General features: G+C 40.4%; 1 protein-coding gene across 2 annotated transcripts in view; it reads right to left on the reverse strand.

The window, feature by feature from the left end:
• The window catches only part of ABCC8 (ATP binding cassette subfamily C member 8), an 80,560-nt gene extending 70,919 nt beyond the window's left edge, over positions 1-9,641 (reverse strand). The window contains exons 1-3 of one of the 2 annotated variants that reach the window (XM_063334242.1): positions 9,373-9,641; positions 7,834-7,975; positions 5,027-5,148 (exon numbers count right to left, since the gene is read on the reverse strand). In XM_063334242.1, the coding sequence (XP_063190312.1) occupies positions 5,027-5,148; positions 7,834-7,975; positions 9,373-9,562 (454 nt within the window). In that variant the 5' untranslated portion in view covers positions 9,563-9,641. Of the gene's footprint in view, positions 1-5,026; positions 5,149-7,833; positions 7,976-8,451; positions 8,580-9,372 lie in introns of those variants that run through there. The other variant, XM_063334243.1, reaches the window with a different exon arrangement.
• Between the last annotated feature and the right edge of the window lie 13,813 nt (positions 9,642-23,454).

Below are 23,454 nucleotides of genomic sequence, written 5' to 3' on the forward strand. Positions count from 1 at the left end.
GCATGATGAGTTCAAGGGAGGGAGCTGCCCCACAAGTGAAGGTGGCTGTAAATGATGCTCTTCATAACCAAATAAAAGACACTCCATAGCATTCACCACACCATAAAACAGCTCCTGTTCCCCATTCTTAAGGAAATACCTTCTAGGGTTGTGTTCTTTTATATGAATCTTTCATAGCTGCTGTATCTGCCATGGTGCAACAGCTGGAATGAATTTCCAAGAAAAATGTGGATACGCTTTCTGAGCGTCTTGCTCCAACACCACAGAGTCTTCAACCAAGACAGCAACTGCAAGTGTAACTTCCAAATATGGATAACCATCAGGAACTTCCACAAATTTCAAAGAATTTGTGGGGTTCTAGCTACCTCAAGGCACCCTAGAAATCCCTATGAGGATGTACTGTGGGGCTGACCCGTTCCAAGCAAAACTAAATTCAACACAGTGAGTCCATACGGAACTTGGGGCTGCCATTCCTGCTTCTGTGAAAATCCATTTTAAAACTGTCATTTAAATGAGGAGAATAAATGGAACAGTACAGGAGTGCTGGGCATTAGGACATTTGCCAAGAGAGTCTATCTTCCTCTAAAATTAATAGGCCAGTTTGTAAGAAGAAAGTACTAAGAAGTGCTTTCAGCACTGTATTTTAGTGGCTGATGCAGCTGCAGAGAGGATTTAAAAGACATACTTACAGAACCCCTCTTATAAAACTCCCTACCATCTTCCCAGCTTACACTGCATGAAATCTAATCTTCCATCCTGCTTCAGGCTGTTTCCTACCTTTGAGGCACTATGCCTTCCTATTTGCAATATGCCTGACTCTAAAATCTCACTTAATCCAAAAATACATTCCACATTGTTCTACTCCTGACCACCTTTATCTGTAAATCCTTGTGTTCTATCTCATTCTTGTTACAGCAGGCTGAGAACGCATCCTTCTCAGAGTGAAGAGGACTTACATAAACACAGCACACTGAAAATCCACACCAGCAGAGGACACCTGAAAAAATAACCAACCCAACTGGTATCTATGCAGAGCTCTTGGAAGAAAAAATAAGAACTAGCAGAGCCATTCTCCTATTTAGGATTTAAAAAAGGATCTATATGACCTTTTTAAAATTATTATTTTATTAGGACATTAATTTATCTAAGTGTTAGAAGGTGTCAAATGCAACATTCTCAGGTAAGAACTGACCTCCCACTGTCTCACCTCCTAGAACCATTTGAACTTATTTAGCTTCTCACTTTTGAATACAAGTGTATATAATCTTATCCGGCAGATGTTCACAGGCCCCTCAAGATAAGGCTCCGTGGAAAATTATAGTTATGACTCTTTCTTTTAAGCTGCATTTTTATCATCTGGCTGGTGAGGGCATATTGGCTGAGAGTTTCTAGAAATCATCACCAAGAACTTCCACTGGCCTGAACTGCCTAGTGATCAGACCACAGAGGCATGCTTTTGTTCCCTTCGTTGCTGTAGATCTGTTCTAGATGCTTGCAGCCTAGAGGACTTGCTTTCTCTTGGGCCATCTAAGCTACCTCAACCCACAACACCAGGGTGTAGATTCTTGCCTAGGGCCAGATCACTGAAAATTAAGCGATGTGGAACTCAAACTGTTCTGCATCTTCATTGGATTAAGCCCAAGATCTGAAAAATCATGCACTTAACTGTATGGGATTTATTAACCAACCAGTGTCTGTTTGGAGAGAAATCTTGTGTACTTACCAATAAGCATTATATTTATATGATAACAGGAAGCTCCATTTTACACAATAAACTAATTCCCAGGTAATTAGCTACAATGTCAAGGTACAAGAAATTTAAAGTAGAAAACTAGATTACTGTTAAGAATGGTAAGGCAGTTCTGTAATTATGATTGGATTAAAAAAAGACAATTTTCTTAAATCAAAATATTCATATGTGTTCCCGTACTACTATCCTTTTCAGATTGGCAACTCAAAGTCCTATTGCTATTTTATAATTTTCTCCTACTGTTTAATTTCTGAGGTTTATTTATCTATAAAACAAATACATACTAACTTAAAAAATAGTGTAATCAGATGCTACCATTCAATTACATATTTTGACTGTCGAGAAAGCTAGCAGATTTTCCAATTCAGTATGAAAGCTACTCTAAAGCGTGACCTGCTAAACCATACAACTGTTAGGCATCCATTCTGCAACACTGTGCAAAGAGCACCAAAAATTAGCATCATTATGAGAGTCCCCTGGTAAACAGGACTGGAAAAGCTATGTTTGTTGAAATATAATTAAAGGTCAAAACCATACAGAGAAAAACAGATTCAGAGCAGATCAAAGTGCTCCAATGGTTTGGACTCTCATCTGGGATCCTGGACTCAATCATTAGCTTCAGACAATAAATATTCCAAACATTCTCAACTTTTTTTGATAAGAGATAATAAGAACAACTATTTCAAAATAGTCCACAGCCTGGGCATAAAGCTGAAAGGCAGGATCAGTACAGGAACTTTGCGTCCTTGTCTCGCATACCCCAAGAGAACACGCTAATCCCCAGGTCTGTTATGGTACCTGCCTCTTGCTTTTTTATGAAGAACACAAATGGACTTGGTTTCTTTAAGGTACAGAGTAAAAAAGGCTTTAAAGAAGAAAATATCTCAAATGTCACAGGACTGGGAAACTTTATCTTGTTCAGAATTAATGAACAGCTCCTTAACAGTCTTCTGCACTGCATCAATGAGAGGTTCCCCACTGAATTTAGTATTTTTCAGTAAGGTTTTGTTAGCCTTTGCTTTATACCGCTACCAACTCTTTGCAAGTGTAAGCACTGATCCTGCAGCTGTGGGAGATGATGCCCTGCAGTTCGGTGGAACTTCGCTGATGCTCAGAAGCAGCAGAAGATGCCACATCAGGTCATTTACTTTGTGTATTATTAGATCTCCTGTGCAGCATCTTACTAATGAAGACCTCTTTCAGTTTCCTTCCTCATATACTCAGCAAGAAGTTTATCACCACCTTAAGCTTTCCTTCATGGTTCCCATTTACCTCGTTTGTATTAGGCTCTGAAAGAAAGCTGCTTCATGGCCACACTGCACTCTAGTGGGTTGATAGTTGAGTATAGGTATAATTTAACTCTCTCCTAAAGGGGCTAATTTGCATAACATCGTTGCCTAGTCCCAGTTGTCAATACATAGTAGTTGCAATCAACACTGAAAAGTGACAATCCTCACAGTTAGATCACAATAAATTTGTGCAGTCAAGCATAAGGGATGAAGACTTCCAGAAATGTCTCTCTTAGGTTCTCTCACAAATCCAGGACAATTAAAAGAAAAACAAAGTTAAAAATAAAATAAAAATCAAAGACCCTCAGCTTGTGAATATTTTGGATTAAAATTCAAATCAGACCAACTAAGTGGGAAAGACTGTGGGTGTTTTTGCCTAAGAGTCAGATATTAAGATTAGATTTTCTAAAGAAGTCTATCCCTGGAAATTCTTGCGGAATGAAAATTCATAATTATTAACTTCAGTATCAATAATACTTACTTAAGTATTTGTATTCATTGGTATAACTGTTTATTATTCAAGTATTGTCCGGAGCTTATCCAGCATCAGTGCTCTAAATACTGAGCAAAATTATCATAAAAGAGAAATCTCTACAGAGAAATGATTATGCAAAAATGGGTAATCAACTACCAGCTGTAAATTTGTGCTACGCTTCTCAATGACTTAACAGTGAGAATGCGGTAGAGACACTAAATTATTAAACATTGCATTATACATCTGAAATAACAAAAAAACCCCAACAAAACAAACAATAAAATCACTGTTTGCTTCCTGTAGGCGACTGTAACAGGCGAGCAATGCTTTCCTGAGACATAACGTCTAGTCCTGTGAGACGGCATTAAATAGACTGTGTTGACTTATTAAAAAAAGGAACTAAATGTAAATGACCCCACCTGGTTATAAAAGACAAAAAAGATCCTACTTAAAAGAAGAGTACAAGAAGAAAAGCAGTCCCAAACGACATGACATAAATGTTGCCAAACCCGGATAGAAATCTGAAGTTTTTGAAGAGGAATGATTTTTTTTTTTTATTCCCCCCCGCCCCAGGAGTAACAGGCTCGTCTGCAGAAGAGGATGCCTGCTTACCACAACATGAAGTTCAAAAAAATCTTTAGTTTTTAAAAGCTTTCTCAAATCCAGTTGTTACTGACTTTTTACCACCTGGCAAAAACTAGAGCAGAACTTTTGATACCCAGAGCTACAATGACACAAGACAAACCTTATCAGGATCCACTAATACAGAAAACCAGCTCAAAGGAAACTTGATGAGCCAGGACCACCAAAGAAATGACAGCTAAAAGGATGACTAAACATGTAGACATCCACAGTCTGCAATCTACTTAAACAGTAGAGAACACATCACCAACTGCATGGTTGTCAGCAGTGATGGATTCTCTAGCTAGCTACAGATTATTTACAATCTTGCAGAAAATATACAGTATACTAGGTATATCTTATACATATCATTTTCCATTCAAAAGTCTTAAAGCAGTTTACAAAAGGGAATTTTAAGAAGAGAAAGCAAGAACAAGCAGGCAAAGTAATTTATCCAGGGTCACGCTGAAAGTTGGTGATGTCATTCATCTCCCTTGGCTCCCTGCATATTTCAATAGACCACACGCACAAAGATGGCTTCAATCTTATATCATGCTTAAATGCAACATGCTGACAAGCAGGGGAACTTGGACAGCTTTTAGAGTTAAGAATTTGATGCGCTACTTTTCCCACAAACCCAGGTTTTCCCAGAGAAGCCTTTGGCCCATTAGAACACCATACAGAATACTATTGGAAGTTAAAAGCATTGAAAACAATGAACTGTTTCAGGAAAACTCAGAACTAAGTCTGGTCACGGCAACCAGCAGACCAGAATACAGGTGTAGCCTTACCCATACAAGCTGGCACCGAAGCTGCAACGAGCTGTCACAGAACGAACAGACACACAGCACCACAATCACACTTCCCAGCCTCTTAAGTTGTGAGACGTACCGATTAACAACTTCGGGAAATTGGATGTTTCGATATTATGGTAATAGACAACTGAGGTGATGGCCGCCAAGAACGCCATCCCAGCCGGCATGTACAGGTGTAAGTGGCGTGATTCTGAAACCCTTAAAAAGGAAAATAGAGAACACCTATTAAAATCAAGCCCTCTTAGCTATTTAAATGTCTCCTTTTTAATTTATGAACTGTATCCTGTACCCAGCCCTGACACAGGATCATCTAGAATGAGTTATGGATGTAAAGCTCTCCAATTTTCAATTGGATTTATGCTCCTATATCACACAGTTGGATTTCAAATTCCTCCCCTCTGCTGAAAATGAAATGTGTGTACTTCTATTTCCTACTGAGATCAATTGGAACATTGTTTAAATTAGGATAAGCAGCTCAGCTCCAAAATGAGAAGAGTTAATTTAAGCTAAACTAGTTCGGGAGCCGTCCATCAAAATATGCAGATAAGACCAACTGAAGCACAATTTAAGATTTTCTACAGAAACATTTTGTGGAAGCGTTTCCTTTTCTTTTTCCAGTTTGGGAGAAGGAACAGCACCACAGCATGGGAACGAACTACAGTGAGTTCTGTTTTCAATAACCGCAAGCCAACAAACAAAACCTACAACAGAATCATACACCCTTAAGTTTCATCCTATAAAGCAAAAGTCTCCTGACGCTTTGCTTCAGGTAGCAGTAGAGGGGTCCTGCCAACTACAGCCCCTTGGGAATATGGGAATTGTTGGGCAATGTTGTTGGTTTGTGCGGAGATTGGTAGAATCACGTTTCCCCCCTCTTTCCTCCTACTTGCCCTCTTCTCCTCCTCCCCTCTTCTTTCTTTCACAAAAGTAATGGAGTTCCCCGTGCTGTCAAGAGGTACAATTTCTGCTGTCTCCCAACCAACTCCAGGAGAAGAGACACCAAGAAATAGTCTTCAGGACACAAACACTCAAGGAAATTCACACCTTGTGAACCTCATGGAAAATAAATTAGCGTCTCTGGATTTGTTCTTTCTGCAGAAAAAGCTGCCTTTGTGTAGTTTGGAGACACAAAAGGTGCTGTGCTGTCAGGGAGCTGGAGATCATCGCAGGACGGCACACGTTTGAGCAGAACATCCCAAATGTCTAGCAGATCCATAGGAGCTCAGGAGGACCGCTTCCTACATCTGTACTATCAAAGGAAAGCCCTCCCTCACATGGACATTGTGGTGAACTCTGCTGAGCTGGCTGGAGCCGTGCTGACAACCTGCAGCATGAACACTTAACTCCTCTTGTTGACAATGAGTTGTATGTGCATACAGCAAAGTGAGAAAAGATTCTCCAGTCTCTGAATTCCTAGGAATGCCAGGGGTTTTGGGATATCAGGGCGGAGTTCTCAGCAAGGAAAAACAAGCAACAGGAACAGATTTGTTCAAACAGCTTAAGCTTCAGTAGGTAACACTGCAGAAGTGGGAGATTCGTTAAAAATTTATTACACAGAGAGAAGCTGCTGGAATTCCCCTATATAACTGTATCTCCAATAGGCTGCATCTATCCCTGAGGTGCCAAAGCCTTTGGCACCCAACTGCTGTCAAAAGGACTTACCAACATGACCCATTTTGGTCTTAGAAAGCTGATGAGTCTCAAAATCCGCTTTTATTCACTGGAGCACTCACTAGCCTGCTGAGTGCTCGGGAGGCACGACTGTGGGTTGGCACTCCCCCAGTATAGCTAGGAGCTTTGATTCTCATCAGGTGACACTTATTACTTAACAGCAGCATTCTGAGTCAAGTTAAATAGCAAACAGACATAATGGGAGGGATTGCTAAAGAGCAAAATAAAACAGAAAACTCAAAGCAGGAGATTTTGCTCTGAGCATCCCACACCCTGATAACTCTGAATAAGCATGAGAAAAATTCCTTTTTAAAAAAAACCCTGTCACTGAGAAACATCCTATTTATATATATTTAAGAGAAGTTATAATAATAATGATGATATCAGCTTCTACAGCAGAATACTGCAGTACCTTTCACACTGGTTGGTGGATAGTTGTTATATAGATGGCTAAACAGAGAGGTTTTGTTCTGTTTAACGAGGAGCTTCAACTTTAAAATCCTTGGGTTGCAAACTTATAATAGTTATGAAAATCAGACCTTTCTTCAGAGGAAGATGATCATAGTCATTGTTACACAACATCAGCTTTGTTCATGATAAATCACTCTCCTGTATCACTTGTTTCACCCGGAATAATTTTTCCCCCACAGATTACTGCTTAAAGATACCCTAAATTGAATAACAGATGATGGATTGTGCTCATATAACGTGAGCTGCTCTGCTCAAGGAAACAGATCAGAGGTACTGCACAAACAACAGAAGAACTTCTATGGAGAGTCAGATGAGGCCCAGTAAACCCGCTCATTTTATTAAGATGAGCGGAACTCAGTTTGCTGGGGAATGGGATGACCTACTGTGCACATGGGAGTTCTGCCTGAGTAAGGACTGTGGGACTGGGTCCGTGGACACAAAATGTACCACGAAAATGTCACCATCTGCTTGAATTGTTAGGATTTATTTATGATTACTCCTTGGAAATATAGTGTCATTAAGCTGAACTAAAAATGATTAAGGTCAGCTGTGTGTGTGTACATAACTTGGCAAGGTCTGTGGAATTTCTGATACAAGGTCGGTAGGTTAATCACCAAGAATACAGATTACATGTTTATAACCACAAGGAGTACGGTCTAGATGAGAATTTAGGGAGAAAATACCTTCCCTGAAACCTTTAAAGTGCTCAGTGCTACCAGGAGAAGGTAGACATACACTTACCCATCTGACACAATGCCCTCTGCGATTTCACACACCAGCACAAACAAGAGGATAAAAGTCAGTATCCAGCGCAAATTGTGGCCAGGAAAATGAAGCCATGTGCTATGATGTATATGTACTTTGGAACTCTGACTTCCCCATCCTAAACAGAAAAAGAAAATTATAAGGAGCTTTCTTAACAACAAGGCTGACATACAAAGCTCCTACATACAGGAAAGCATACGTGTAACAAACTAGTGTACTAAAGTTGACCCAACTGTGTTGCTAAACATGCATGTATTTGAATATTTTCAGAAATGTGTTCTCATTGCTTCACTTCATACAGAATAAAATCAACAATGCAGACAGGACGCAGCCTTAAATTCCTATACTTTTAGCAACTTACTATCAAATAATTAAATGCATTAAACATTTTTCAAATATATTAACAGTTTAAATGAACAACAAACATTTTGACAAATACGTACAAACATTATAATACATACACTATTTTTTTCACTTCAATCCATTTAATTAAATAATTTACACCTCATCTTACAATTTTTTTTAAAGTAACTCATTCTCTTGATCTAGATTAAAATAAGCAATACTGAGAAAAGCGAGATAAACACAGATTACCCTGAGCAGTCCTTCAGCTGACCCCGTTTTAACGGTTGTTCTGTTATTTCAGCACCGGACCTATTATGATCAGCAGAGGTGAGTGTTAAATCCTCCTCTGGGCCCTGGCTATCTAGAGGACAGACCGGGCTGAGCAGAACGGTACTCAAAAGTAGTGACAGCCGCATGTATTAAACCACCGGGCCACCTACTGGTAACCCCAGTTTTATGTTATCAAATAATGTCTACTGCAGATATGGCAAGAGTTACAGCAGCCGGGCAGCCCTCCTAGTCGTTACCAGTGACGAGGAGGGCTGTCCGGCCGCTTGAAGTCTTCAGTAATTGCAGGGAGTATTATTTAATAACACAAGACTTACTTGCCAGGCTGTCGGGTTTTTAATAGCACGTATATATTTTGCATCCCGGGCCGCTAGTCAAACCCTGCAGGCAAACCCTGCAGCCTCCTCCAGCACCCATTCAGCCCCTGGGCAAAAGGGGGTGTTCACCTGCAGGGAGCCCCGCAGGCTGCCCCCGCCTCGGAAAATCCCCGACAGAGAGAAGGGGCTCTCCAGGGGCGGGGAGAGGCCCGGAGAGCGGCCGGTGCGGGCAGCCGCGGGAGAGGCGGTCGCTCGGAGCATCCCGGAGCTCGCAGCCTCTGCAGCCTGCGGGGAGCCGGGCACAGAGGGCAAGGCCAGGCCGGGAGGCGGCGGGGGGATACACAGCAAGGCAGAGCAAGGAAACACAGGGGGGGCGGGGGGGCGGAACGCGACACGGCAAAGCGGGGGAGGGAAACCCAAGGCGAGTCAAAGCAAAGCGGGGCGGGGGGGGACGCGACAAGGCAAGACGGGGTGGGAGCGGAAGAAAAACGGCGAGGGGGTGGCGGGGGGGGGACAGAAGGCAAGGCATAGGCGGAGAGGGCGAGGGAGCCCCGCAGGCGCTCACCGATGAAGAGGATGGGGAAGGTGATGAAGAGCAGGAAGACGTGCGGCACCACGTTGAGCGCGTCCACGAAGCAGCCGTTGTTGAGCACGCCGTGGTCCACGTTGTAGGCGGTGGAGTTGCCCTCGTCGCCGCAGAAAGCCAGGGCCATGGCGGGACCCTGCGCGCAGCCCAGCGCCGCCTCCGCGCACATCCAGGCGGGGCGGGCGCGGGTCGCGCGGCGCCGGCTCTGCCCGCACCTGCCGGCGAGCGGCGGCGGCGGCCGCGGACCGGCCCCGGCCCCGCCCCACGACCCGCCCCTCGCGGCCCCGCCCTAACGGGCGGCGCCGGTGCTCGGCGATGGGGTCGTGGGGCGTCCGGGGCTCCAGGGAGTCGTGTCCCTTTGCCGACGGGGCTGCACGCAGCCCCGGGCTAGCTTAGGGCAACGTCAGGCAGCGTCCCGGGCTCCCCGGGGCTCGGCCATTCTGCGTTTTTATGCATCAACTAAATTCGTGATGATATAAGAACTACAGACTACAAGAAGTGTATTTTTTTTTAGCCTTGTCAGCTTTGTGCTTTTTTTCCTCCACTATGATGAAGATATTATTAGATCAAATCGTGCAAACCCTGTCCTCAAAGGCGACTTCGTCACCATATCCCGAATAGCTATTACGTTCGTGCTTTACCTTTTTTCACCCCTAAAATGAGTTCAAGCCTAACTTTCTCCCCCCCCCCCCCCCCGCAAGACTGTCTTGCAACAGTCAGATCATTAATGTGACTGGATTCTGGATTCTGCATCACTCCCTAAGCAATTTTATGTATACAAAAATATTCTGTTAATCAAACTTTTCAAACCCTTTTTGTCTTGAGCAGAAGTTAGGCTCAGCTGAGCCAAAGCCAAACAAAAACTTTAATAAAATACATCCATGGACTTATTTTAAAACATCGTGTCAGAAGTTTGCACCTGGCTTACACTTCCAAGCACAGGTTGAGTCAAACACCTCTGGTATCTAGCCACGAAATACTCAACATTAAGATTCCTAACCAAATCCTCTACCTTGGAGCTCTTCCATTCCCAGTCAAGCTTATCCATTGCTTCACTGAGTATTTAATACAACTTGTCACGTCCCACAAACAGAAATGCAAACCAAGAATGCTCACATATCCAGGCTTAACTCTTCCAATTGCAAAAGTGACAAGCTGGTTAAATGCCTTTTAGGGAAATGACCCCATAAATGAAAAATTTCTTCAGTTTTCCTCTAATGATCCAAGCTGTGGATGCTCAACATATCTAGGACAGACAGCTCCACTAATAGACCTGAGAATTACCTTTGTCATGCTGCTTTTATTGATCTTGCTGTCAGACAGGGGGAAACAAAAAGTAATTCCCTGCACGCAGCATATTATTTCCTATATAGGACCTTTTAGACCCACTGCAGTGTGGTTAAGTATAATAATTAAAAGATAAACCCCAAGCCAAATCCCGTGTATATATATTTTCAAATGTTAAAGTTACACCCACATTGGAAAGAGTATAATTATTTTAAGTTTTGGACAGAACCCAGCATTTATCTGAGCTTCTGGTTAGGCTCATCTCTGTTATCCTAATAGTTATTTAATAAACAGTATGTGCAGTTTACATGGAGATAATTTTAAAATAATTTATATTTAAGTATTTCCTGAGGCCCTAAGTAACACAAGGGGTCTATGTTGTAGATGAACAAATAGCAGCAAAGAACTCTTTTGGCAGTTTACAGCCTAGAGACTGAAATCATGGGGTAAGATTTGGGGGGGGAAATCATCATCACCTCCACTGTGGACGGAGAACTAAACACAGAAATCGAAGTTTGCCAAAGTCTCTGAAAGAATTAAAGAGCTGAGCTCACATCCCCAGCCTCTGCACCATCTCTGAACCCTGACACCATCTTTCTTTACTACAAGGTGTCAATCCCAATATTTTTAAACACATGTTTCTTGAACAACAAAACATCAGGAGACTCCAGAGTTTGGAATTTGAAATTTGTCTTTTCAACAGTTTTCAAATGCAGCCAAGATTACATAGTTAACACGGTGGTTTAAAATTAATGGTTTCAGTCGAGGTGCTAGAACAGATGTGCCCCCAGCACGGAGCTTAAGTTGAGTCAGAAACGTGTTGGCAACCTGAACAGAAAGCTGACGGATTAAATGGGGAAGAGTCTTGGATTACAATTAACTACTTAATGAAATACCGAAAAAAACCACACAATGACAGAAATCAAAACATTCGATAAACTAAGCATTCTTAGCAATAAACACACAGGTGCACACACACAAACTCTTTAAAGAGCTGACACTTCCTCTAACAATGCTACCATTTTGTCCCTGCTGTAACAATGAAATCCAGGGTGCTGGATTTGGACTAAAAATGCCACTTTCGCTCGCTAAAGCATCAAATGACAATTTCTTTTTTGCTCACAAATGGCGAAAAAAGCTATTCTGTGACTTCACAAAATAATTCTAAGTCAGAGCTTGATCCTCTACTGAAAAGCTTAGATGCGATTGCCTGTCTCCAGTGGGCTTCAGAGCAGGTCACAGAGGAACAGGTTGTTTTCTCAAAGCTGCAGTTTTGTAAAGCTTTGTGAGAACAGGATTTCTTCTCAAAGTACAAAAAAAGGCAAAGAACAATATAGTAGACAGCAATGTTTACCTGCATGTTGCAAATGCAATCTATTTTTTCACTAAAGTCCTGTTAGAGCTTGTTTCCCTCACTCTTTTCTATTTCCATATCACAAGAAGTCAGTTTTCTACTCCATCATTTCAGCACATCTGTTAGAAATGAGAAATCAAGTTAGATCCTGGCAGCCACCAGCACATTGAACAGGTGACTGGAAATATTATGGAAGCACTTTGACTATTTGAAATTGAATTGCAGACAGATAAGGGTAATATTTAATTGAAGAAAAAAAATAATCTCTCTTTATTCTTGCCTTGGAATTTGAGTTCATCTAACAGGATACACACAGGTTTTGGTATTTGCAGTACAGTATTGACACTTCAGAATTTAAAACCTGTTTTTAACAGATAAGAATATTCATTTAAGTGGAACCTTTCATTTTTCTTTCCTATCTTTGTCATTTGTTTCTTGCTTCTCTAACTCAGCTGTTTTACGCCGACATCTCTTTCTCAACAGTGCTGTGTAGGGGAAGTGGTCTATCCCTAAAAATCATGTTTTGCTACTACGGATCACTCTGCAGGTTTTTTGCTTTTGTTTGCATCTAGAAACACAGATATAAAAGCAAAATAAACTTTTGAAAGTTCTGAACAGCCACAGCCGATATTCAAAATTAGTCAGTTAGGCATGTAAGTTTAGGCATCAAGCAGGAAAATTTCACTTTCCTGTGTATTTTAAAGTCATTAAGGGGACCAAGTATCAAGAGGAAATCCTTATCAGAAAAAAAAAAACTAATAAAGCAAATCCTTATTGTGGTTTAGAATTTGCTAAATGAGATGTACTGATCTATGATTTTTGCTGCCTATTACATTCTGCTCTTGGAGGTAGAGAGGAAAAGCAATTTACACGAATGGGAGGAAAGTACCGATCCTTTTCAAATGCACATTTGGAAAGTCACCTCCAGAGAAAACTGTTGTTTTAATCTTGTGGAACAAAGAACTGCACGCTACCATGTAATGGAAGATATCATTTGACAAAGCAAATGAAATTTCTTGGTAAAAATTGTCTAAAGTACTACTATTAAAAAAAGTGCAATAAGCATAATAGTGCAGAGGTTCACAGAAATGGCTGTTTTTCTCTAAATAAACCTTATTAATTTTTAATTGCTGTCCCTCATTAAAAATGAAGAAAGAACTTATGAGTAAGCAGATCTATCCCAGAGTGGAAACAAAACACAAGCTCTTTGTTGGACAGTCATCTTTAGGCAAATAGTCAGATAAGTGTTTTAGATTAGAACAGTTTATTTTTAAGTGTGTGCCACGGAGTTCCACTGAAACTAATGAATGGGAACTCTTCTGCATCCACTTGTTACGCCATCAAAAATAGCAGCATACATATTACTGACTCAAACGTTGGGTTTGTTTCCCATATTTTACATGACAAGAATGGTCATCAGCACTTCTCCGCTCCACTTGATCTTCATGGAATGCCATTCTCTTTCCCTATTATTGAGGAAGCCACACTATAGTTATTGTAGGACAAACAATACTGAAGTCCTTGAATATTCTTCAGGCTTCTTGTGGCTTCAGCTACACACATGACCTTTATCATTAAGTCATTTTATGAAGCACATTTTCCAACATTCAGGCAGTTATACTTGCTTTGAACTAGCTCCTCAGCTGAACACTGCCTTCCCAGTTCAATACAGCCAGAGCAGTGCTGACTTGGCCATACCGCATGGCACCTGAAAGCCAGGGAAAACGCTTGCTCTTCTCTTCACTCATTCTGCTTTGAAGTGTTAAACACTCACGCATTTGGTGGTACCTGGCAAAATGCACGGTGAATCAGCTGAAGGGCTGCAGGCTGTTTCCCTTGCTAGCACGACCTAAGGGTACACCTGATGCTCCACTGCCCTCCTGCATCACCAGAATTCTTCACAACGACGAGGACAATATGCTCCAGGTACAGTGCTTTTCTTGAAGGACAGAGAGCATCTTGCTCTCACTAGGCAGCGGGGTTATGGTCACACTCATCAGTTCTCTCTCCTCTGGGCATCCACTCCTCAGCCCAAAAGAAGAGGCATCTTTTCAGTAACAAGTTTGCTTTTCCTCACCTACCCACTTATTTACTCCACCTACAGCTCTGATTCATCCTATAAATATTTTGGAAGGTAATTAATTACCCCAGCTTCAGTTAGCTTGGTTGGTGCTCAACACTTTAAAATATTTTAAGCTGTGCTGAGAAATTCTGAGACAACCAAAGCAGCAGGAATTTTTGAAAAATCAGGCCTACGCCAACTTCCTATTCACTCCTGACTACCCTTGTACCTAGATGTACTTTTACAATCGCCCCATGATATCACTGACCACGATGTACCTTGGTTTATTTTTCCAGCATTTAAATGGTTAATATTTTGAGTACTCCCTGTGTAGTACTTGTAGTACAAGTGTTGTGTTTTCCTCAGGAGAATAAGTTGAGTGCTGTGGACTAACTCATGCCAATAAACAACTCGCGTGCTGGCTCCAGCATGGTATCCTTCAGCAAATGTTATTTTAGTTACTGATTCGGTTAAGTGCCTTTATGGTACTTGCCTTGTATATGGATTCTTGTATATAAAAGATTACTTTGCCTGTTTATACTTCAAGAATCACACGCACTAACAAATAAACATATAACCAGCATTACTTTCTAAAAGATAAGAGGGCTAAAAGTCACTGGCCTTTCTAGGAACTCTTCCAAAACCAGAAACTAGACTGAAAGCTAAGATTTGAATTGTTTGTTAAAGGTTATTAGAAACAAAAGGAAGCCACCATCTTTCCTTTGCAGAATAGAAACCACTTTTCTCTTCAGGCACACTAAAGTGTTGTACTTAGTTGGTCTGTTTATTCACCACCTGGGAATTGTCCCAAGTTATCCTCAGTTTATCCAGTGGGTAAAATTGACCCAACAATTAAACTAGAGAGAATTTAAAGCTATCGATTCAGACTTGGGTTTGGAATGTATTTTTCTTGTGCCACTATTTGACAAACTTATTCAAAAAATCTAACGAAAATATAGAGTCTTGCAGTTTAATTAGGTTTTGCACTACAATTTTTTCTTGTTATTTTGAATAGATTGCAATGTGGCATTTATTCTATCTCTTAAAATAAAGCCATGACGAAAACAAAAAATCACAGTGTAGATTCATTAAAAACAAAAAAAACAAAGATCATGAGTATGCACAAAAAGCTTGATCCCGTATAGCCAAGACTGTTTATTCTCCATTGTGATTTAACATATAACTAATTAATTGTCAAAGGCCTATTTCAGGAAGCTTTCTTCTTGAGTTCAGCCCACATGCAGACTACATTTGGGATTTTCAGAGGCTCAAGGGAATTAAAACAATCAATACCCATACAAAATATAAAGAAAATTAATTTACTAATTTTCTACTTAGTAATTGAACTCCTAGCCAGTGAGAACTTTTTTTCCTACTGTTTCACATTTTTTCCATGACAATGATTTTAACCTGAAACTCATTATATCTCTTGGACTAGTAGACTTTTGTTTGTGTATAGCAAAGCGCTGTACCTGTATTTGTAGGTATGAAAGCTTTGCATGGAAATAGCTGTAGTTTGTGACACTTTTAGGTGGCAGCAGTAAATCCTGAATGTTCTCACTTATGGCAAATGGTTCCCAGCCTCAGCCTTCAAATCAGCCAGAGATCCCCTGCTCTGGATAGGGATTCTTTATACTGTCAATATTTAGAAGGAATCAAGTAGCTTTTGCAAAAGGGGGAAAAAAAGACAGCTTTACCGCTCTCTCCAGTAATGAAACTTGGCACTACTCTTTGCCATCTACACCAGGAGAAAAATACTTTAAGTGTCTATAGATCCTGCCCACAAATTTGTAACAAGAATAAATAAGTCAAACTGAATATCAAACCCTCAAATCACCGTGCACTACAAAAAACCACCCTTAAACTGCGTAAAATAATGGAGCATCAAGGGGGCTAAAGCTATTTACAAGTTTGGGTCATATTAAATTAGTATTTTTGGCCAAAAAAAGAGGGAAAATTCTAAATAGGAGCAAAAGCAACTGCCCAGCACATAACACCATGGCAATCTTCTTAGCACACAGAAAACCAGCTTCACTGAGAGGGGCCAGGCTACCAGCCCCTGATCAACAAATAGCTTGTCCGTAGGAGGCAGGGAGGTAGAGTCTCTCGTTAATGCCAAAGAAACCTCAGCTGTTCAAGCTAATGCCACAGGTCCTTGGTGCTGTGAATAACCCAGAGGACTTACCTCAGGAAATGATCCCACCCTGATATCTTGAACTCTTATTCCACTCGTACAACTAGGAATTTCTTAAATGGCTCAAATAAGGGGTGGGTGTGAATATCCAGGTTGGTTCTAATGTGTTACACAGTGCGTTTACAAGTTGCTTTTTTAAAGAGTGAATAATAGAAACAAGGGCTTTGTGCAGCTACAGCATCCTGCTGAACTTAGTGTGGTAAAGAACGGGTTAAAAATAATGAAGAGAGATTAATTTCCAGCCGCATTTAAAATAAAATATTACAGCTAATCTTATTCCTATTTAGGACTATTTTCTCTGTGAAATTTCTTAAAAAAAAAAAAAAAAGAAGATTTAGAGGTGGGACCATGTTTAAGATGTATCAACACCCTGATGCTAAGTGGCACTTAGATGTGCTATGACCATACAAATGGCACGAAACAACTCAAACACTTCACTGGAGGATGTAAAGTAGCTGTGAGAACTGCTCTCAGGAAAGTATGAGCTCTTGGTTGGAATATTATGAGCCTAAATATGAAAACTCACATTCTGATTGAAAAAAAAAATCTAAATAAACTTTTCTGGCCAATAAAGTTGTAAGAATTGCTTTTTTTCTGATAATGGTTATAAAGAGAATAATCCCTTTCCTTCAAAAGTAATTCTCGCCTTCAGCACATGTGTTACATTTTTGCTGACTGGTGGTAACACAAGGCTAAAAATAATGCTTTGTTTTGTACATCTTTTAAAAGAGAAACCCTATTCTTTTGTTGTAGAAGATTTTCCGAAAAAAACCAAACATCTGTTTTCTCAAAGTTGAATGTTTTCTTTTCATAACAGCATATGTTACACCATTTCACTCTATAGCATTAGTTAAGAAAACAACCCTGACTCATGAGCACAACAGACAATTTGCAGTGTGCTAAAATTGTAGAAGTTTCAAAGCTGCACACAATTGTGATTGATAGAGCTAAAAAAAAAAAATCACAGTGAGGATACAATGAGAATTGATAACTAAATTAATGAACACTGTGTTCAGTTTTATAATTTTTAGAATAAACAGCCTATGAGACCGGTTTGTAAAACACGGTAAAGAGAAATTCCTTACTTTGTATGAATTAGTTTATAGAGAGTTTGTAGGAAATAGTTGGTGGGGTCTCCTTGGCAGGAGCCTGACGCAGTCCCAGGTATTTCTCAACCTAAGTCTGTGGCTCCTCAGTAGGCCCCTGGGCAGCCACCTGCGGGCACAAACACTTTGTCTGCCCGCTTGATACCACAAGTGGATGTATAAGAACCACCTATGTAGGGTACAACTCCCAAACTCTAATATCCCCTTCTATATGGAATTATTCCCAATTCTCTCTTTTTCTCATGGTTGTAAGTAGCCTCTCAGAATGCTTTCCCTAGGCTATATTTGTCTTCTGTGATAAGAAGGCAATACAAGCCAGTGGAAACTTTCTGCATGTCTGCATTTTAGCAGTCCAAATGTGAAGGGGGATGTCATGTGCTGAGGCTCAGCCGTGGCAGTTTTTCACGTACAATCATCTGCTGTCTGTTTTTCATCTACAGCGTAACAGCAGTGCAGTGGAGACAACAACCACATCCAGCTGGAGAGCACTGACAAGTGATGATTTTCTCACGTGTGACAGGGATACATCCTCAGCACATGCTCAATGTAACTGGGCAGAAAAAGTGAGATTGCTTTCTACATATTCCCAATCCTGAAACTGGCCAGGGCTTCTTTAACAAATGCTGAACTGCCTCTCCTTTCAGATAGGGTATCACCACATCACAGAAGAGCTCTAGCCATTTCCCCATTTATTTGTATTTTGGTCCACAAAGGCTCAAGATATGGTAAGATAAGGAATGGATCATGCTAGAATTAGATAAAAACTCCGCTCTCTTCCACGATTGGGAACATGGCTGACTATACAGCTCATTGCCCCATGATTAAGAGACTATATCAATAATAAAGAATAACTGAGATTTAATCCTCAGATGTAATCTGCTTCCTAGGAAAATGGTAACATGCATCGTATAAAAGTCACTTGGCCTTGTCCTAGTGTAAAGAAGGGTAAGCATTTTGTCCCTTTGTGTCATTTATAAATCTAGCCACTTTTCTCCATCTATTTCCTACGGTATTTTAAACACATCTGTTCATGTACACAGACGTTTAAATATACCATTAGAAAAGGCAATACTGGGTAATTTTATCATTGAGAAGGTATGTAATTTATGAAGCACTTCAATGACACAACAGAAAAAAAAGTCTCTGCATCTGTTTGTCTGGCTAGAGATATAGAAATGTGAATATTGACATAGTTTTTTTAAAAAAACCCCAAACAGCTTTCCTGCAGCAGTACAATCTAGGACAAATCACTACAAGTAGGCCAGGCAACTTAATACAATCAGATAACTTTTCACTGTGAACAATCCAACCAAAAAATATGCCCACCCACTCCATTTTAATCTGTCCTATGAGTGTTAACACAAATCTGTTGCAATTAAAATTCTCTACTCGAAAAGAACATTATAAACTACATTGTACCCACCTGTTAACTCTGAAATCACTGTTGAGAAATTTTTATGTTGGTTGAAGAATAGACTTGTTTCTGCTGTTCTTCTCTCAATCTGGACTTTGTGTCTTGATAAATTATATGATTTGTAGAACACAGCATGCCACATGCACTGACTTCTTTATAACAATGCTGGTTTATTTGAAAATGGAAAATTTGCACATACTCAGATGTATGAGATATGTAATGGGGAAACTGCCTTCCCCTGTGTGAAGAAAAAGCAACCTGGAGTCAGAAGCACAATGAACTCACCCCAATCGTCTCAGTTCTTTCTATTCTCTTAACCAGCTACAATCTGTGAATGAATAGCTTGATTATAAGTAATTGTTCTGAACTGAAATTCTCTCACCCAGCCTGAATAACTCTTCAGTTTTTGATTCCTGCTATGCACGTCACTCCTTTGCACTAAGATGGAGCTGCCTGATTTTCACTAAGGAGCAGCACGCAATTTCTTCTGTCCTACCAGGTTGATACTTCACATTCAAAGATCTGCTTCATCACAATTCTTTGTGAATAATCAGAACCAAAACATGCACCTCTCCTCCTCTCTGTTTCTCTCTGTCCTTCCTTGCTATTGGAATTGCTGCTGATCAAAAAGCGTTCCCGGGTCTCTCTCCTCTGAAAATTTCAGGTTTTATGCTGGAAGGGGGAATGAGGATAACAAAAAAACGTTGTTACTTGAAAAAGTTATAATCTACTAAATTTCAAAGGATAACCCTGAAAAGCTATTTGACCCTGTCAAGGAAATACTTAACACAAAATTTTAACCAAAGTTTAATTTTGTGCCCAGTGTTTTTAACAGAATGTTTTCTACCTAGTCTTATTCACGTTCTCTCTGTTAAGTGGCATTAAGGCACAAAAGTCTCAAGCTGTGGCCAACACAAACATGGGGTCTCAGTCACCCTCCTGCTAAAGCATCCAGAACTGCTTAGGTGAAAGGCAGAGGGAAGGGAACACACACTCAGAGTAAAGTAGTTTGAAACTTTTTTTGAGGGGAGGGGTGGGGGTACCTTTACATAAAGAATAACCATTAGCAACTTTTCCTCTCACTTCCCTATTGTTTAGAAAAGCCCTTGCCCTCAAAAAAGCTGTTTGATTTCTATTTTATTCAGTTTATATTGGGAGGGTCTCAGTCTCTCCCAAACTTTCTTTTAAGCACCATATAAACAAACTCTGTTATAACTATTGAAGACTAATGAGTTCTACTGATGTCTGGAAGAGAAATGGTGAGAAAAGATAAGAGAAGGACAAGCCAAGAAAATGTGCAGTGGGGACTGGTGGGAGGAATAACCTTTAAAGATTATTTGAGAAAATGAAGAGGAACTGAAAACCAATACGAATACTAGACCCTCAGTGCTAGCAATAACAGCTTTCCATAATAAGCATCTCCAGGGCTAAGGCATCCTTTGCCTTCAGATTTTGACTTCAGGCCCCAATCCAGCAAAGTACTGACGCCTGAGTAGTATTATTGAACTCAACGTATGTCAATGGGATTGGCTCATATGCTTACATTTAAGCATGTACTTAAGCGCTTTGCTGGATCAGAGCCTTGCTTGTTCTAGTCTATGGTTACCTTAAGTGGGAAATTATCTATCAAGCACAACTACCTTCCAAATGTGTAAGTGATATCCCTTGCTAATCATACAGCAGGTTTTGTGATACTGGATGAAGCAGGTATCTGCAGTACATCAGACTCCGCATTTTTTCCATGTAGACAAACAGTCTGAGTTGAACACCATCCACTCAGACTTAAGTAACCAACACCTGCCAGTCTGCAATGTACTTGTTCAAAATTAATTCCTTAAAACTTCCAGTGGTTGTTACGCTAATAGTTTACATTTTCATTGGACATTACCATACACATCCAGCATCACAGTCCAGAGAACTTTTTCTCACCTGTAATCCATCATCCTCTTAAAGCTGAACGTGCTTCACATTTCTAGGAGTTCCTTTATAGAGAACAGAAATCTTATTGATTGCTTTCCTATGTCTGTCTCCACTTCCTCTGTCATCTTAGATGCTTTTGGATAAGATCAAAAATAGCTCAAGTTACCTTGTTGTAAATATAGATAGACCTTGAGCCCCACCAAAGTGCTGTACTATTATCTGTTTCCTTCAATAATGCAGCAAATGCAGATCTAGTAACAGAGGAAAAACCATTCCAGCAGAGGCCCCCAGTGTTCCAGCAGTGGCAAACTTTTTGATGCCTGCTTTAGTATCTCCATGGAAATTGTCTGCATGACTTGTGAGCAGCCCACCTGGAGCCTCCTCAGATTTCAAGACTGCAAGAAGGAAATTTTGGAATCTACTTCAGAAATTTCTGAAGGTCAGAAAAAACAGAAAACCCCTGTGAACAACAGCAAAAGATAAAATGGGGAGATGGGTAGAAAAAACACTGGAGGACAAACTCAATATCAGGATCAAGCACTTATTAGCTTATCATAAACTGATAATAAGGGATTTTAGACTCATCTGATTTATAATCCTAAGGGGTCAGCTCCTTACAGGTAAGATGCTGGCTTCTCTACACTACACCTGGTCCTTAGATGCTGTAAAGTTCACAGTTTGTTCACGTCAGCACAGATCCCAGGGGGACACTTCTTTGGAGAAAGGGGGATAAGAATTCCACAGCAGCTACCCTGAGCCCGACCATGCTTTATGAAAGTCAACATACAGCTAAAGCATACAGAAAACACGTATCAGCTATTGCATACCAAGCTCCTTACAACGAGATATACATCCTTTAACATGAAACCATGGTTTTCAGTCCTGTTTTTAAGGCAAGAGGGTTTGTAACAACTTATTTATATGCAGAGGTTAAATGTCATATTTGTGAAGTGCTGAGATCATTTGTACTCGTGCTACACAAAAATTAAAAAACATTAACAGTGTGTGTACACATATACACCCCTCCTTTATATATATAAAACTGTTTCTGAATAGAGCATTTCTTAAAAATCATAGTTTCTGTGAAATGTACTTACAGGTTTTAAAAGATGCCATGGTCATATGATAAATAATGTCTAAATTATGAATTCTTAAAGTGGCAGAATGGCAGTAAAAAATAGATCAAAGGCTTCCCAATGCTAATATCTGTGAGTAATAAACAACAGTATTTCCTATCCTGTAATGCATGTCATGGTTCTGATGCACAAGGCTTCCCATTTTTTTGCCTGCACATAGGCACGCACAGGCTCACAGAACAGATGTGAAAGTCACAAGTCCCTAATGTAATTCATGCTCCAGTTCAGCAACTGTGAGGGTATGCTGAAGACGACGCTGTGACTAACACGGCCAACAAATTCCTGAGAGAATAAGAAGGATTGTTAGCTGTTCTGAGAAACTCTTCCTCTGGGTTATTATCCCATAGAGAGAGATAGTGGGTTTTAGCGGTCTTAACCAAACAAACAGCTCTGAGAAACTAGACATATTCCCTCTGAGATTACAGCAAATGAAAAACAAAAAACCATTTTATGTTAAAAGCGGTTTGAAACATTCATGATACTGTCAGTGAAGTACGTGCATCAGGTCAGAGTTTCCATACTCCCAAAGGAAACTATGCATTGGCTGAAAAAAAGAGAAAGTCCCATTTACCCTACTGTTATCTTTTCACAGCTGGCTTGATTGAACGGGGGTGAGGCATGGGCACACACAGTGACAATTACAGCCACCAGAAAACAACACAGTAGCAACACAAATGGGCGCCTATTTAAATGATTTACATCTGGGACACTCTGCTTCCACACACCAAAGTAACTGAAAGGGAAGTTGCTTGCAAACTGTATTTTCTCGTAGCTTTCTCCAACTCCTTGAGCACTAGCTGGCAAATGAAAGACGTGATCCAGTCCCAGGGCACTGACAGCCAGAAATAAAGTAAAAAACTACCTGACAAATGGCTTAAAATAATTTTAAGATTTCAGAAGTATCAGCCTCCTGTTTTTCTAATACCACCTCTTTACATTGCCTAAATCAACTCTGCCACCCTAACAGAGGTTAAACACACAAAGTAACACTTTCTTATACACACAAAGCAATGTGCAGTAACTATTTCCTCAACTGCCTCTCATGCCTTTTAAGCTGTATCCAAGCAAGTAAATTAACAGGGTAGATGGGGAGAAGAAAGATACTTTTGTGACTAAGAAGCAAGGGTACAACTCAACTGTCGGTACTCCCACAGGTTTCCCAGCTCAGTCTTCTGTGCTCCTTTCATCTCTGAAAAAATAACACCAGTAAAAATATTTCTAATATCTAACCTTTAAGTTGTCTGCGTTGTGTTTCTTAGTGTGCTGAGACAGTGATTAGCACAATCAAGCACTGGTTGCAGGGTGAAGTTCATTACTGGTGCTTTACTGTGGCTCTCAATTTGCTGGTACATAGCATCAGAGCATCCCTTAAGAGAACATTTGACAGCATCGCTCATCTATCTACATTGTCATACAGCCCAGATGGTTGCAGTACGTAGGCAACTGGGAACCAGAGCAGCAGGAGGAGTACATCCTGCTGCAATTTTCCCTCTACTGCTAGTCTTGATGCATTTAGACTAGTCTGCTGGTTAGGAAGTCTACAGCTCTGGGTAGACTCACCCAAAGATCTAGCAAATTAAATAAACTG

The sequence above is a fragment of the Chroicocephalus ridibundus genome, chromosome 4 (assembly GCF_963924245.1).
Source record: "Chroicocephalus ridibundus chromosome 4, bChrRid1.1, whole genome shotgun sequence".
Lineage (NCBI taxonomy): Eukaryota > Metazoa > Chordata > Aves > Charadriiformes > Laridae > Chroicocephalus > Chroicocephalus ridibundus.